A 13,713-nucleotide genomic window follows, 5' to 3' on the forward strand; every position below is an offset into this window, starting at 1 on the left:
GCTCACCCATTGTGTTATAATTGTGTTGAACTTTCAATTTTGTATTAAAACTATACTGTCTGAAAATGTGGTTTATTTCCGCCACATTTATTTTGGTCCTTCGGGCCGGATACATTGTATTCGCAATCAGTGCATGAGTTTATTGTACCCAGTGCTTGTAAGATACAGTCAAGTAGTATCATCGCTAAATGTTGCTCTTTTCTGCTCATTTTTTAAGTTTTTTGTTTCGCTGCATCTACAATCAAGTTGTACTCTGCTGACGGGTGACGACACGTGCTCCTGACTCATCGTTGGATTTGACGAGCACACTGACGAGCGTACGTTATCCTACTCCTCTCCTCTCCTATTTTCTACCTCGCGGCTGCCCACGGGAAAATGGTATGGATATTTTTTGTATCTTCTTAGTGTGTGTGAATACTCTTAAAAATGAATTTTGCAACTTTTACCCGAAAGTCAAATCTCTTGAAGAAGAGGCTTGAAAAGGTTCATGGTTCCGTGCTCTCAACGGAAGCCTCATCGAAAGAGTCCCTTCTTTCAGACATCCAAATTAGGCGTTTGACTTGCTGGAAAAATGAGATTGATAATACGATAAGTGAATTCAATGATTTAGTGAATCGTTTCACCGATACAGAGACTCCCTCGGGGCTACAAGATGACGAACTTTTGGTGAAATTACGCGAAGAAATGTTAGATCTCTGTGTCGACGCAAATTGCATTATTTCTGCATTGCTGCCGATGGCAAACGTTAAACCAGACTACCTCGCCGGAACTCTTGGTGAAAATCCGCTCCCGCGATCCTCTGTTCGATTGCCAAAGCTTGAGCTGCCGCAATTTTCGGGCGAACCCATTAAATGGATGCACTACTACAACGCGTTTGACGTAACAATCCATAAGAATCAAGTGTTATCCTCAGTAGAAAAGTTCCAGTACTTGCTAAGTTCTCTTCGCGGTGAAGCTCTGCAATTAGTTTCCGGATTGCCCATTACCGGAGAAAATTATAAGATTGCTTGGGATTTGTTGCATCAGCGTTATCACAACGTGCGGAAATTAGTGTCTCTTCATGTAAGCAAGATTCTGGACATGCCTCCGGTAATGAACGGCTCACTTTCGAGCATTCGTTCTTTTTTATCAACGTACTTTGAAAATACGCAAGCATTGTCTGCGTTCCAATACGATATTACTCAAGAAAACATTTTGCTCCTTTCCATTCTCATAAGAAAATTGGACTTCGAAACTCGGAAGCGTTTTGAAGATACGCGAGGCGTCAATCATGAAATTCCGGCCGTCTCTGACTTGATTAATTTTTTGGAAGCCGAATGCGTCCATTTTGAAGACGCAATAATTGATGGAAGGAGAACAGTAAAGGGTCCTCAGATCAGAATTAATAAAACGGCTCTGATTACCACTACCACGGGGAACTTCTGTGCATTCTGTCGAGACCCAAGTCATGCCATTTATTCGTGCTCTGCTTTTAAAGATAAATCGCCGCAAGAAAGGAAAGTGATAGTGGGGGAGAAGAAATGGTGTTATAATTGTCTCGGAACATCTCACACTGTCAAGTCATGCAACTCATCTCGGAGATGTAACCGTTGCGCTAAGAGGCATCATTCGCTCCTGCACCTCAACGTGAACTCCTCTTCATCGCTGAATAATCGCCCGGGTACCGCTGCAGCTAATGCGCAATTGCCCTCACTATCAATTTCTGGTAAATCACAACCGGAATTAACTACAGAAAAACACTTTGTGGGACTATCGTCGTCAAAACCTAATACGTCAATTTTATTGGCAACAACTTTGATTCGTTTAACTACACCAAGTGGCTTCTCTCATGTAGTTAGAGGAATTTTAGACTCAGCATCTCAATGCAGTATCATCTCGGAACGCTGTGCTCAAGTTTTGAACGTTACACGCCGACGAGTAAATAATGAGATTAATGGACTATCACAATCTCATGTCAAATGTAATGGATTAACTTTTCTTAGTTTATCATCTGTCGGTGGAAAAGTGCTCGCTTACTCACATCCTATGATGATTTTACAAAATATCACTTCCAATTTGCCTCTCGCAACTATTTCGCCTGAAGTGAAAGAGAAGATGAAATCATTTGTCTTGGCTGACCCAACCTTTGATGTGCCCTCTCCTGTTGATGTTTTAATTGGAGCTGACCTCTTCCCTCATGTATTTACGGGAATTCGCTGTTTCCTTGGAGAAAATTATCCACTGGCCCTTGGTACTATTTTCGGATTTGTTTTAATGGGCTCAACTCCAATTACTCCAGTGTCTGAAATTAATCACAAGCCTTCCGTCGCTTTAATTTCAACCCATGATGCTAATCTCAATACTTCTATTCAACAGTTTTGGAAACTTGAGGAAGTACCTCATTTTTCGCTTACTCCTCAAGACCGACAATGTGAAGAGCATTTCCAATCAACGCATTCCAGAGATGAAACTGGTCGTTACATCACTCGGCTGCCGTTCAAGGACCTTCACCCTCCTCTTGGAGACTCAGCGCTGTGTGCCAAAAGAAGATTTTTTGGTCTGGAAAGAAGACTGTCAGCGCAACCTCTCCTGAGAGAGAAGTATATTAAGTTTATGTCGGAGTACCTCACCCTAGGTCACATGACACCTTGTGATAATTTCCCTAGAGTTAAGCATTATTTTTTGCCGCACCATGGAGTTTTTAAAAATCAAGATCCAAATTCAAGCCTGCGGGTTGTATTTGATGCTAGTTCAAAGACCTCAACGAATGTCTCACTTAATGACATTTTATTGTCAGGACCCAAATTACAAAATGATCTTTGTGAAGTTATTCTGCGATTTCGGTGCCATTCAGTTGTATTTGCATGTGACATTCGTCAGATGTATCGTCAAATTAAAATTCATCCTGATGACCAGCACTTCCAGTTGATATATTGGCGTGAAACCCCTACGGATCTTCTCAAAGTTTTCAAATTGACAACAGTCACTTATGGAGTGACGAGCGCACCGTTTCTAGCCATCCGCACTCTTCATCAACTGGCTGAAGATGAAGGTGCTCAGTTTCCGCAAGCTGCTCGTGTCCTAAAGTCTCAAACGTTTGTTGACGATATCATTGCTGGTGCAGATAATGTGCAAGAAGCCCTCACACTTCAACATGATTTAACAAAACTCCTCTCATTAGGTGGCTTCCAGTTGAGAAAATGGTGCAGTAATTCTGATATTTTGATATCCCACATCTCAGAAGATGATAGAGAAATTCCTCTCTCTTTCCAATATTCGGAGCAACCTATTTATAATATATTGGGTCTGCAATGGAATTCCACATCCGATGAGTTTTCTTATGCTGTGAAAATATCCAATGTACCTCATACTAAACGCTCAGTACTCTCCGCTATCGCAAGAATATATGACCCCTGCGGTTGGTTGGCTCCCGTGGTATTTTTAGCTAAGTCATTCATACAATACTTATGGACCCTTGGTCTTCAATGGGATGATCCATTGTCTTCTAATGTTGCCTTCCGGTGGGAAGAAATTTTGAAGAATCTTGCTAGAGTAAAGGAAATTACGCTACCTCGATCTTTATTTATCGAAAGAACAAGCAGTGTTCAACTGCTTGGTTTTTGCGACGCATCTGAGTTGGGATATGCCGCAGTCATTTATTTAAGATGTGCTTCTGCTGACAACAACACCAAGATAGCATTGCTCATGGCTAAATCCCGTGTCGCACCTCTCAAACGTATCTCTCTACCCCGATTGGAACTTTGTGGGGCGCATTTACTGGCTAAACTCATTCATTATAGTTCAAACTTGGTGTCCAATTACTGTAAAATGGAATCTGTCACTGCCTGGTGTGATTCAACCATTGCTCTCTCATGGATCCGCACCCCTCCCTATCGCCTTAAGGTGTTTGTAGCAAATCGAGTAGCCCAGATTCAAGAATGGGTACCTCCTGAACGTTGGTTTCATGTATCGTCGCAACACAACCCCGCTGATTGTGCCTCTCGTGGATTACCCACTCCTCTCTTCGAGAAGAATTCCTTGTGGTGGTCTGGCCCTCGCTGGCTCTCTCTCCCGCCAGAAGACTGGCCGTGTTCTCCATTCGCTCCTTTGGACGAGGATCTACCGGAAGTGAAACAACCAATATTCAACGTTTGCTCCTCAATAAGACCATTTCAGAAGACCGGAATGGATTATGCTGGACCCTTCACTATTAGGAGCCATGCTCTAAGAAGAACTGTTCCATTAAAGGTCTATTTGTGTCTTTTTATTTGCATGTGTACCAAGGCTGTTCATCTAGAAGTAGTCACTGATCTCTCATCGGACGCCTTCATTGCAGCACTAACCCGATTTGTATCAAGGAGAGGACTTTGTAGTGATCTATACTCCGATTGCGGAACAAACTTCGTTGGTGCATCCACGCAGTTGAAAAGGACAATAAAGAACTTCTATTCATCACCGGAAACTCAAGAGGCCATTTCCCATTTCGCTACTGAAAACTGCATCAACTTCCATTTTATTCCCCCTGCCGCGCCCCACCAAGGAGGGCTATGGGAAAGAGCCATTAAAAGCGCCAAAACACTCTTAATTCGTTCCATTGGCCAAACTCTTCTCACTTTGCAGGAATTTATTACGCTTGTCACCAAGGTAGAAGCCATGCTGAATTCTCGTCCTCTTACACCTCTTTCCACGGATCCTGCTGATGTATCGGCGCTGACCCCGGGACACTTTCTCATCGGAACCTCAATGACAGCCATTCCAGAGGACGATTTCGCCGCTCTACCCACCAATAGGCTCAGCAGATGGCAGACTGTTCAAGCCTTCTCACAGCGCATCTGGCGCCGATGGCATCAAGAGTACCTCCACACTCTTCAGCAGAGGTCAAAATGGACTCGGCGCAGGCAAAATCTTAAGGTGGGAGATTTAGTTGCGGTGCACTCCCCGAAAACTCCTCCTCTTCAGTGGTGTTTGGCACGCATAACTAAAGCCATACCAGGTGATGATGGAATAGTTAGAGCGGTGCAGCTGCGTACCCCCAAGGGCACTCTTACCCGTCCTGCCACCCGAGTATTTCCCCTCCCAATTGACGATTGACATTTGTTGACTGACGTACATTTACAGGAACGGTTTATAATTTTTATGTGTTATGTATTATGAGTTTTCTTTTTTCTCTTTTTATTGAACAAGGTGTTCAAGGGGGGCGGAATGTTCGGTTTTGCGCCAAACGCTCTCGTTTTGTCTGAGTTACGACCCGAGCGGCGCTGCCTTCGCCCTCCCCCACTTCCTCTCGTCTCGTGCGGGCCGGATCGACGGAGCGACTTGGCTCTCTCTCTCTCTCTCTCGTTCGTCACCGGCGGAGAAACTCCTCGCACCTGCCCTGCTGTACTCTCTCTGCGGTTGCCGGGCACTGGACACGTCGCAACGGCCTGCCAACTGCTGGTCCTTCGGGCTCACCTATTGTGTTATAATTGTGTGGAACTTTAACTTGAGCTGGTCCTTCGGCTCACCCATTGTGTTATAATTGTGTTGAACTTTCAATTTTGTATTAAAACTATACTGTCTGAAAATGTGGTTTATTTCCGCCACAGTTCCACACACAGTTTCTCTTGCATACGAAATATAATATCTAGAAATCGATACCATCAGTTAACTTGTTAGCCCATGCAACGTCCACGTCATCATTGAAATATTTTGCCGTATTTCTTTCTTCACATTACGGCATTGCAGCACTGCGCAGATGGTTCATTGTGAAACAGTCGGCCACAAAGCCTCCATGCTGGTTTGACATGCATTACTATTATTAATAATAGCAGAATCGGGAAATTGAAAAACTAAAATATGTGAGGTGTGTGCTAAAAAATTAACCCATGCTTATTAATTTGTTTTGAATGCAGTGCAATTTAACAGGAAAAAGATATGATCCGTGATAGGCGTTTTTTACACTACATCTATTGCGCAATGTATAATTATTTAAAAATTAATATGCAAATTCAAATTTTTAATAACAATAATATTTATTATTAACAATGAAAGGGACTTTAGAATTAGTTGTGTAACTCCTCTTGGACTACTAACAAGTTCATATAGTATAGTCCAAGTGCATATGCATATGCCTTCTATATTTGTTTCCAAGGTTTCACCGTCCTCGTTTGCTTCTTTTGCCGTATAAGGCAATAAAGTTCTCTTGGAGATGCCGAAAGAGCTACGCAAAACTTCATTGATATAAATTAATTAATATTAGTATTAAAAATATAAGGATATAAGTAAAAAGGGAACGAACTTCCAAAGTTGTAATAAAAGGGAGATGTTTCTGTTCCGAATGACGGGATATATATGGTTTTCAGGGATTTATCACTTTTTTATAATGAACGCATGGTTTTTCTTTCACTCATTTCTGCTCATTTAATTTAGTTTTCATTTTTTTCTTATCTGGATTCTCCCGATGAGAACTCCCTACACCCAGGTATCTGATACACGAAATTTGTCATTTCTCAGAAAAGATTATGCATATATAAGGGAATGAAGCAAGTAGATTAAAAAAATCACTCCAATGAAATTCAGCTGAAAAATTATATCACTTACTCTGATAATAATCACCAAATTTCCCGCCACTGCATTCAAAATGGATAAATTGACAAATATCTACATAGTGTAAAATATAAGTATTAACATCGGACTATTTATCATGAGGAATACATTTTTCGCGTAATAAGAAAGCAAGCTATTTATTTTCTTCAATCAACGTTACTAAAACTCAAAATCACTCATAGTGCAGTTTCCTTCATCGAAGAAAACGAAAGGCATTGATTGCGATTAGTTACCCACCATTAGTGTATTCATTACATAAAAATTATTTGGTTTTAGAAATTCTAGTTTAGACGAATGCTAATGGTCAATTTTAACCTCATTTGAAAAAGGCCAGATTGGCGCCCATGCGATGCCAGTCCCATGACGTCAAGGGGACCTAGATACTATACGAGTATGTAGGATTTTTACATCGTCTGAGATTACCAATTCATGTATGAGGCACAGAACTCAGGGAATCATTTCTTAATAATCGCCTATTAAAATTGCCCATGGTCGGATAGTTTCCTTCGTTTGATGGGGTGTTAATAATCCTTATTTAAGCCAAGTGCTGCATACTAGTTGGGCACTCTACGCTACCGCCATGCTCGGCAGCAAGCAGCCTGCATTGTGGCGGCGCACAGTGGGCTAGAATCGAAAAAAGCTGGCCAAAACCTCAAAATCGATTTTTTTGAGCTAGGAAGTTGAAACTTCGCATACACATTCTCAAATAAATTGTGCATAACTACCCAGATTATTTTGGTCCTGTGTTTTCACTTTAACAATATATGTGAGGTCAAAGTTGAGCAAATTTAGCGAAAAACGACCACCCTCGATTTTTTCTGAAAATTGACGATTTTATCCTCGAGCAGTGGTTTTATAAATAGTTTTATCGACAAAACTGTTATACCATCTTAATTGACACTTCTTATTCTTTCATTTGAAAGGTTTTTAAAGATTTTGTTTCATCAATAACCATAGATACATAACAAAATGGCGGAGCCTGTTTTCAACCCATTTTTTTACATAAACGTAGAAAAAAAGTAGACATTGTCACCGGCTTACACTAAGTAACTTATATCATGTCGTTCTTTGAAGCTTCTACATTGTGAATCTAAAGTCAAACCTTGCACCAATTTGCAACCCCGAATTTTAAATCGTTTTTTCGAACGCACGGACGACTCCGGTTCTGGCCGGCGGCGGCGGAGAGTACGGCGACGCGGCAAGCGGGTGGATGCAATATGGTCTCATTCACTTTTATGTGTGGATAACAGATATATTAGTGGCAGAAAATAATCACCAGAAAGTAAAATTTATAAATATTGCTACGAATGGCTCTCATTATGCAATCGCTGGGCACTGAAAGAGGTGCACTGAAAGGTTTCTTTCTTTGAGTGCATTCCATGGAGAATGGACTTAAATCGCGTTCTTAAAGTGGGGAAACGGACTCTTTTACTAACTAATAAACTTTTTAAAAATAAAAGTTAATATATTCCTTAAACGTGATGGAAAATGGCTCAATACAGTACTTGATTTTGTCGAATTTTGCCAAATCAAGTACTGTCTTGGTGCTTGAAGAGTTCATTATTCTTATTTAGTTTATTTTCTTGATTTAAAGCAATTAATAACTATTCCTTATGCAGCACAATTTACATGTTGATCTATTTTAGCCAGTGCAGATGGACGTCAATTCATGTTTTCAGGGTTGTATCGAAAGAACGAATAGGAGGAAAACGAATGCAAAAGGAAGATACAGTGACCATCCTCGGAGGCAAGAAGAACTCTTGCCAAGTGGATAAAATGCAACCCCGAATATTATGTTATGTCAGATTAAGAGGCCCTCTCAATAAGTAATTGTGTCCATGCAGCTCACCAAATTTCGGTGCAAGAATCTTCGAAAATCTGAAATGCCAGGGATATAATATTAACCCCAGCGATGAGAGAGTGACGCGAGCATATGATTTCATTTACCCGAGTGAAATTATTGTAGCAGAGGTTATATAAGAAGTTTCCAAAAATGGTTCTGTTCTCTTACTGCGACTCGAATCTTAACGTGCATTTCCACAGATCCTAGTTTCGCGTCGCATATAAAGTGCACTTTAATTTGCAAACACGGCTTTGATAGCAATGAGGACATGCGAAATATAATTGCACGTGGGAACGAGGGCCTATGTCTCATGAATTATTGCTCGTGAGCACCTTTGTGCCTTCTTGTTTAGGTAAAAAATGCTGTTCGTTAGGCGAAGCATGAAACAGGCACGAGTATTCAAAAGTCATCACAATTATTCTAGATTTCCTCTCCAAATAATTTAATTTTCTCTCTCTGTCTCACTGACGCTTTAAATACAATTATGGTATTCCACCAATCGTGCATAAGGTCTTCATTCAAGGAGCTGACATTGCAACAGAGTCCATTCTTAATTGCGACAACTGACAGGGGAAGCAATATAGGCACGATATAAGGACGTGAGAAAGTTCCGTGAACGGTTGACTAGAAAAATGGCACGAGTGGCCACAAATAGGGATTTATTTCGAAGACAACTCCTATTGTCATAACTGATAATGACAAAAATTATGCCAATTAAACTGGAGGAAACACACAGCTTACCGAACAATGTAATGGATCTGTTTTTGAAAAAGGAAAACAATGCTTAGCTCAGACAGTGAAAGTGATAAAAACTCGTCAGATAGTGAATGAAAAACAGTAACCTTTTATTGCTGACAGTGCTAATTGCAGAATGTTAGTTGGGAAAAGCGTAAATTGTGTTGCTTTTGTTTATGTTATGTTTGTATGGTAAAATATTCATGAAAAATAACCATTTTGTCAGCAGCGCAGTTCATTAAGAATAATGACGTTGATATATAGGTAAGAGATTTAAATCAATACTTTATATTGAGCATAAGACATAGATTAAAATGAACTGTTATTCTTAGAAAGAATACATTATTCGATGTGAGTAATATGCCTTCCGAAGCTTTTAAAGCTAAAAGGATTTCAAACCAAAAACAAGTTCGAAGGACTCGGCACTACAACAATACTATAAAACGACCGTTGTCCGAAGGCCTTTAAATATGTATGACAGGTTAGGAAGTGGAGGCCATGGATCATCGAGGGCTCTTGCCTAGAAATAGAGCTTGTTAGTTAATAAAAGAGTCCGTTTCCCCACTTTAGGAACGCGATTTAAGTCCATTCTCCAAGGAATGCACTCAAAGAAAGAAACCTTTCAGTGCACCTCTTGCAGTGCCCAGCGATTGCATAATGAGAGCCATTCGTAGTAATATTTATAAATTTTACTTTCTGGTGATTATTTTCTGCCACTAATATATCTGTTATCCACACATAAAAGTGAATGAGACCATATTGCATCCACCCGCTTGCCGCGTCGCCGTACTCTCCGCCGCCGCCGGCCAGAACCGGAGTCGTCCGTGCGTTCGAAAAAACGATTTAAAATTCGGGGTTGCAAATTGGTGCAAGGTTTGACTTTAGATTCACAATGTAGAAGCTTCAAAGAACGACATGATATAAGTTACTTAGTGTAAGCCGGTGACAATGTCTACTTTTTTTCTACGTTTATGTAAAAAAATGGGTTGAAAACAGGCTCCGCCATTTTGTTATGTATCTATGGTTATTGATGAAACAAAATCTTTAAAAACCTTTCAAATGAAAGAATAAGAAGTGTCAATTAAGATGGTATAACAGTTTTGTCGATAAAACTATTTATAAAACCACTGCTCGAGGATAAAATCGTCAATTTTCAGAAAAAATCGAGGGTGGTCGTTTTTCGCTAAATTTGCTCAACTTTGACCTCACATATATTGTTAAAGTGAAAACACAGGACCAAAATAATCTGGGTAGTTATGCACAATTTATTTGAGAATGTGTATGCGAAGTTTCAACTTCCTAGCTCAAAAAAATCGATTTTGAGGTTTTGGCCAGCTTTTTTCGATTCTAGCCCACTGTGCGGCGTTCATAGCGTTGCACCCAGATGGCCTCACATAGCAGCAGCCAGACGTCACACGGGCTTTTCCCAGCATTCATACTTAGCCGTCGCGTTTTCGTGCGCTTGGAAATTTTCACTTTTCATTCAATCGCGAAAAATAGATATCGTCATTTAAAAATCTAATAGCGTGAAATATCTACTCCAGGAGTAATAATCTTTCAATTTATGCAATAATTAATAATAGGTAACCACCCTTTTCGGGCAATTTGTTAACTATACAGCAATATATGGATATTAACATACATAACCGTAAACCTACAAAGTCTATCCTGACAAATCTAATGCGGATGTTTCATGAGCATGAATAGAGATTGAGATATTCAATTATAATGAGAGAAGCTTCGTACAGAATATGGTCCAAATGAGTTCCCGCTTCATGTATGTCCCGTTTTTAGGTCCCCGGCTTCGATCCAAGCGGAAATGGGAGAGGGTGTCGGTGGTTCCTTGGGCCTCCGCCAAAAAAGCTGACCCCGTTGGGTAAGAAGGGCGGAGAGAAAAGAGCGGGGAAGTAGAGAAAGGGTGTGCCTTTCTTGCCCTTCCCCCCCCCCCAAGATGGAACCATCACAGAAAGAGACAAGACAAGCTGTATAGGGAAGAGATTGAGGAGTATGGGAACTGATGGAGAATATAGGTTACACAAATACAAAACTCAAATCACATACTTCATAGAATCGACTGATATATTTGTTCAGGTAGTGCTGATATGACAAACGTAATTTTTTTATATTTACGATATACTACCAGTGAAAGTAGGGTTTACTCACAATAGTTAAATATGTCAAGTACAATTTAGAGTTGTTTTTTAATATTTTTGTGGCTATATTTCGTTGTTTTGCATATGGTTAATAGACTGACTTATAAACACGAGGTTCTTTCCAAAGATGTGCCTAATTCCAATTGATATGATTGGGTAATTATCATGTGCATAATATATAAAGAATGTTAAATTAGTTTATTTTAATATTATTTGATCAACCAAACTGGATGGACATCCACAAACGGTGAACCTGCCTATTTTACTCAAAACTATCTATTTGATTCACTGCGCTCTACAGATACAATAATGCGCATTATATCTTGAGCTTATATGTAAGGATTTATATTTGAATTGCGAAAAATGTTTTCATTTTCCCCGTAGAACCTAAAGTAATTTTTCAGTACATGATTTTTTGACTGCATAGTTTTCACCAGTTGTCACAAGTATATGGGTATCGCCGGCTGGTTAGTGAATGTGATTTTCATTGCAAACTGAGAAATTTTTCAAACGTCAATATTAATTGGATTGACCCCAAGTATTCGCAGAAGAAGTTTATGACAGATGCCTCTTCCATGAATTTGACAGAAACACGAGCAGGAAGGATCAACAAAGTAACTGCTCGTTTCTTCACGGCGAGTTTAATAGTCGAAAATATCTACGAATTCCATTTCAAAGTGGCTGTTATACAACTCATATGCTCAGCATTTTCTTCCATTCCCTTTCCTATCCCCTCTTTTCTTATGTACTTCCTGATTATTTTTCTTCCTTATTCTTTACCTCATTCCACTAGTTCTACCTGTATATCCAGAGCATTGAGAGGACATGAGATTTCCTGGGGACGGTACTGAATTAAGCATTCTTTGGTTGAATTTTAAACAGTAAATCCAACGTAGAATAAGTTTCCTTTAGGATATAGAGTTGTGTCATAACACTACCAAAAGTATCTTTAAAATGGAATAAAAAATTATTCCAAACTAAGCTCTATTTTAATCAAAAGTACACATTTCCGGACTTTAAGATTCAAATATTGATAAAGAATGACGGATCCACATCACACTTCGCTAAATACCCACATTCCCACTGAATTCATTAATAACCATTGAGCTCTTGCAAAAAAAAAGAGAACACTGCTACATTAATAACCTAAGTAATTCATTTTCTTGAACCGGCTATTATTTTTTTCGGCGTCAGCAAATCATTTGGCATCCGATAGGTAATAGGATGGATAGGTAATAGGTAGCCAATAATAGGTGAAAGCTATGTAGCGTGGAGAAAATAATAGAAATATTTTTTTTGTAAATTGCAAATAAATATGAACTTGCTTAAACAGGGGCATTGCTATTAACTCCACTGCTCCATGCGGATTTCAACTTAGAAAAAGTAATTCCCGCACACCTAGAGAAACTAGACGACGAGGATGCAGACCGAAGAACGGAACACTAGAGGTAGAAGGGCCGTAAGACTTATCAATCTGGTATAAGGAAAGAATTTTGATGAAGAGGTAGGAGATACCAATCAGGAAGCGAGACCACTCAGAATTATTTCGAGAGGCTTATTACCGCAGGAGTCCCACAAGGCTCCGCTACGTCTCTCCATCCATTCTTTCGCGGAGATGCGTTCTTTTTATTTTCCTCGAGGACGTTAATCACGGAGATGGTGGAAACGATGCGATCTCCCAAATACATATGTAATATATAAATAAACATCTATATACCAAGCTCTTCATGACAGTCTCGGTCGTTTCCTGATCACCAAGCTAATGACGCGCACATAACAGGTTTCCGGTCGTCTCCTAAGTAACCACTCAAGACCTGAAGAGCATCGTAACCGAGTGGGTAGCGATATCTCAAGAATCAGGAGGCCTACGGTTGACTTCACTTACCCATCATGGCTTGAAGGTGTAGGGAAGATATAAGGAGTTTAGTGAGAAACAAAATAAGTGCTTATCAATAAATATTTAGTTAAATATAAGAACTGCAAAGATTAAATGGGCGAATTAATCAAATTACTGCCTTTATTAGTGTCTCAAGTAATTAAAGCTACCAAAGTTGTCACCCACCACAACACTACGAGTGTTGTAATAGTCAGTCGTTATAGGTTGAGAAAAGTTTTCTGAGCTATGAGCAAAACGGGTGGTTGAAGTAACTACACACTGTCAGTTTCATTATTATAAAAAGGCAGGAAAGTGTGACAGTGGTTTTTTCAATCTCATTGAAAAATGTATTTTGTAGTATCTAGTGAAAGTGAGGGTGAGTTACCAGATAATTATTCAATTCTACGGAGGGAAAGAATATTCTGGAGCCCAGTCGATACTGCAATAATGACCGAAAAAGTATTTAATTATTAATTAAAACAATGTAATCCTACAAATGAAAACTAATAAATTGACGTGAAAAATCTTACCAGGCAAAAAGG

The 13,713-nt window shown here is 39.7% G+C and overlaps 1 protein-coding gene across 1 annotated transcript; it reads left to right on the forward strand.

Annotated features, from left to right (window-relative positions):
• Positions 1–310: 310 nt before the first annotated feature.
• On the forward strand, positions 311–5,165 carry LOC124160999. The gene is made up of 2 exons (XM_046537136.1): positions 311–378; positions 2,356–5,165. Exons 1-2 carry the CDS (start codon positions 376–378, stop codon positions 5,068–5,070), a joined length of 2,718 nt encoding a protein of 905 aa, XP_046393092.1. The 5' UTR covers positions 311–375; the 3' UTR covers positions 5,071–5,165.
• The last annotated feature ends 8,548 nt before the right edge of the window (positions 5,166–13,713 follow it).

The sequence above is a fragment of the Ischnura elegans genome, chromosome 6, assembly GCF_921293095.1.
Source record: "Ischnura elegans chromosome 6, ioIscEleg1.1, whole genome shotgun sequence".
Lineage (NCBI taxonomy): Eukaryota > Metazoa > Arthropoda > Insecta > Odonata > Coenagrionidae > Ischnura > Ischnura elegans.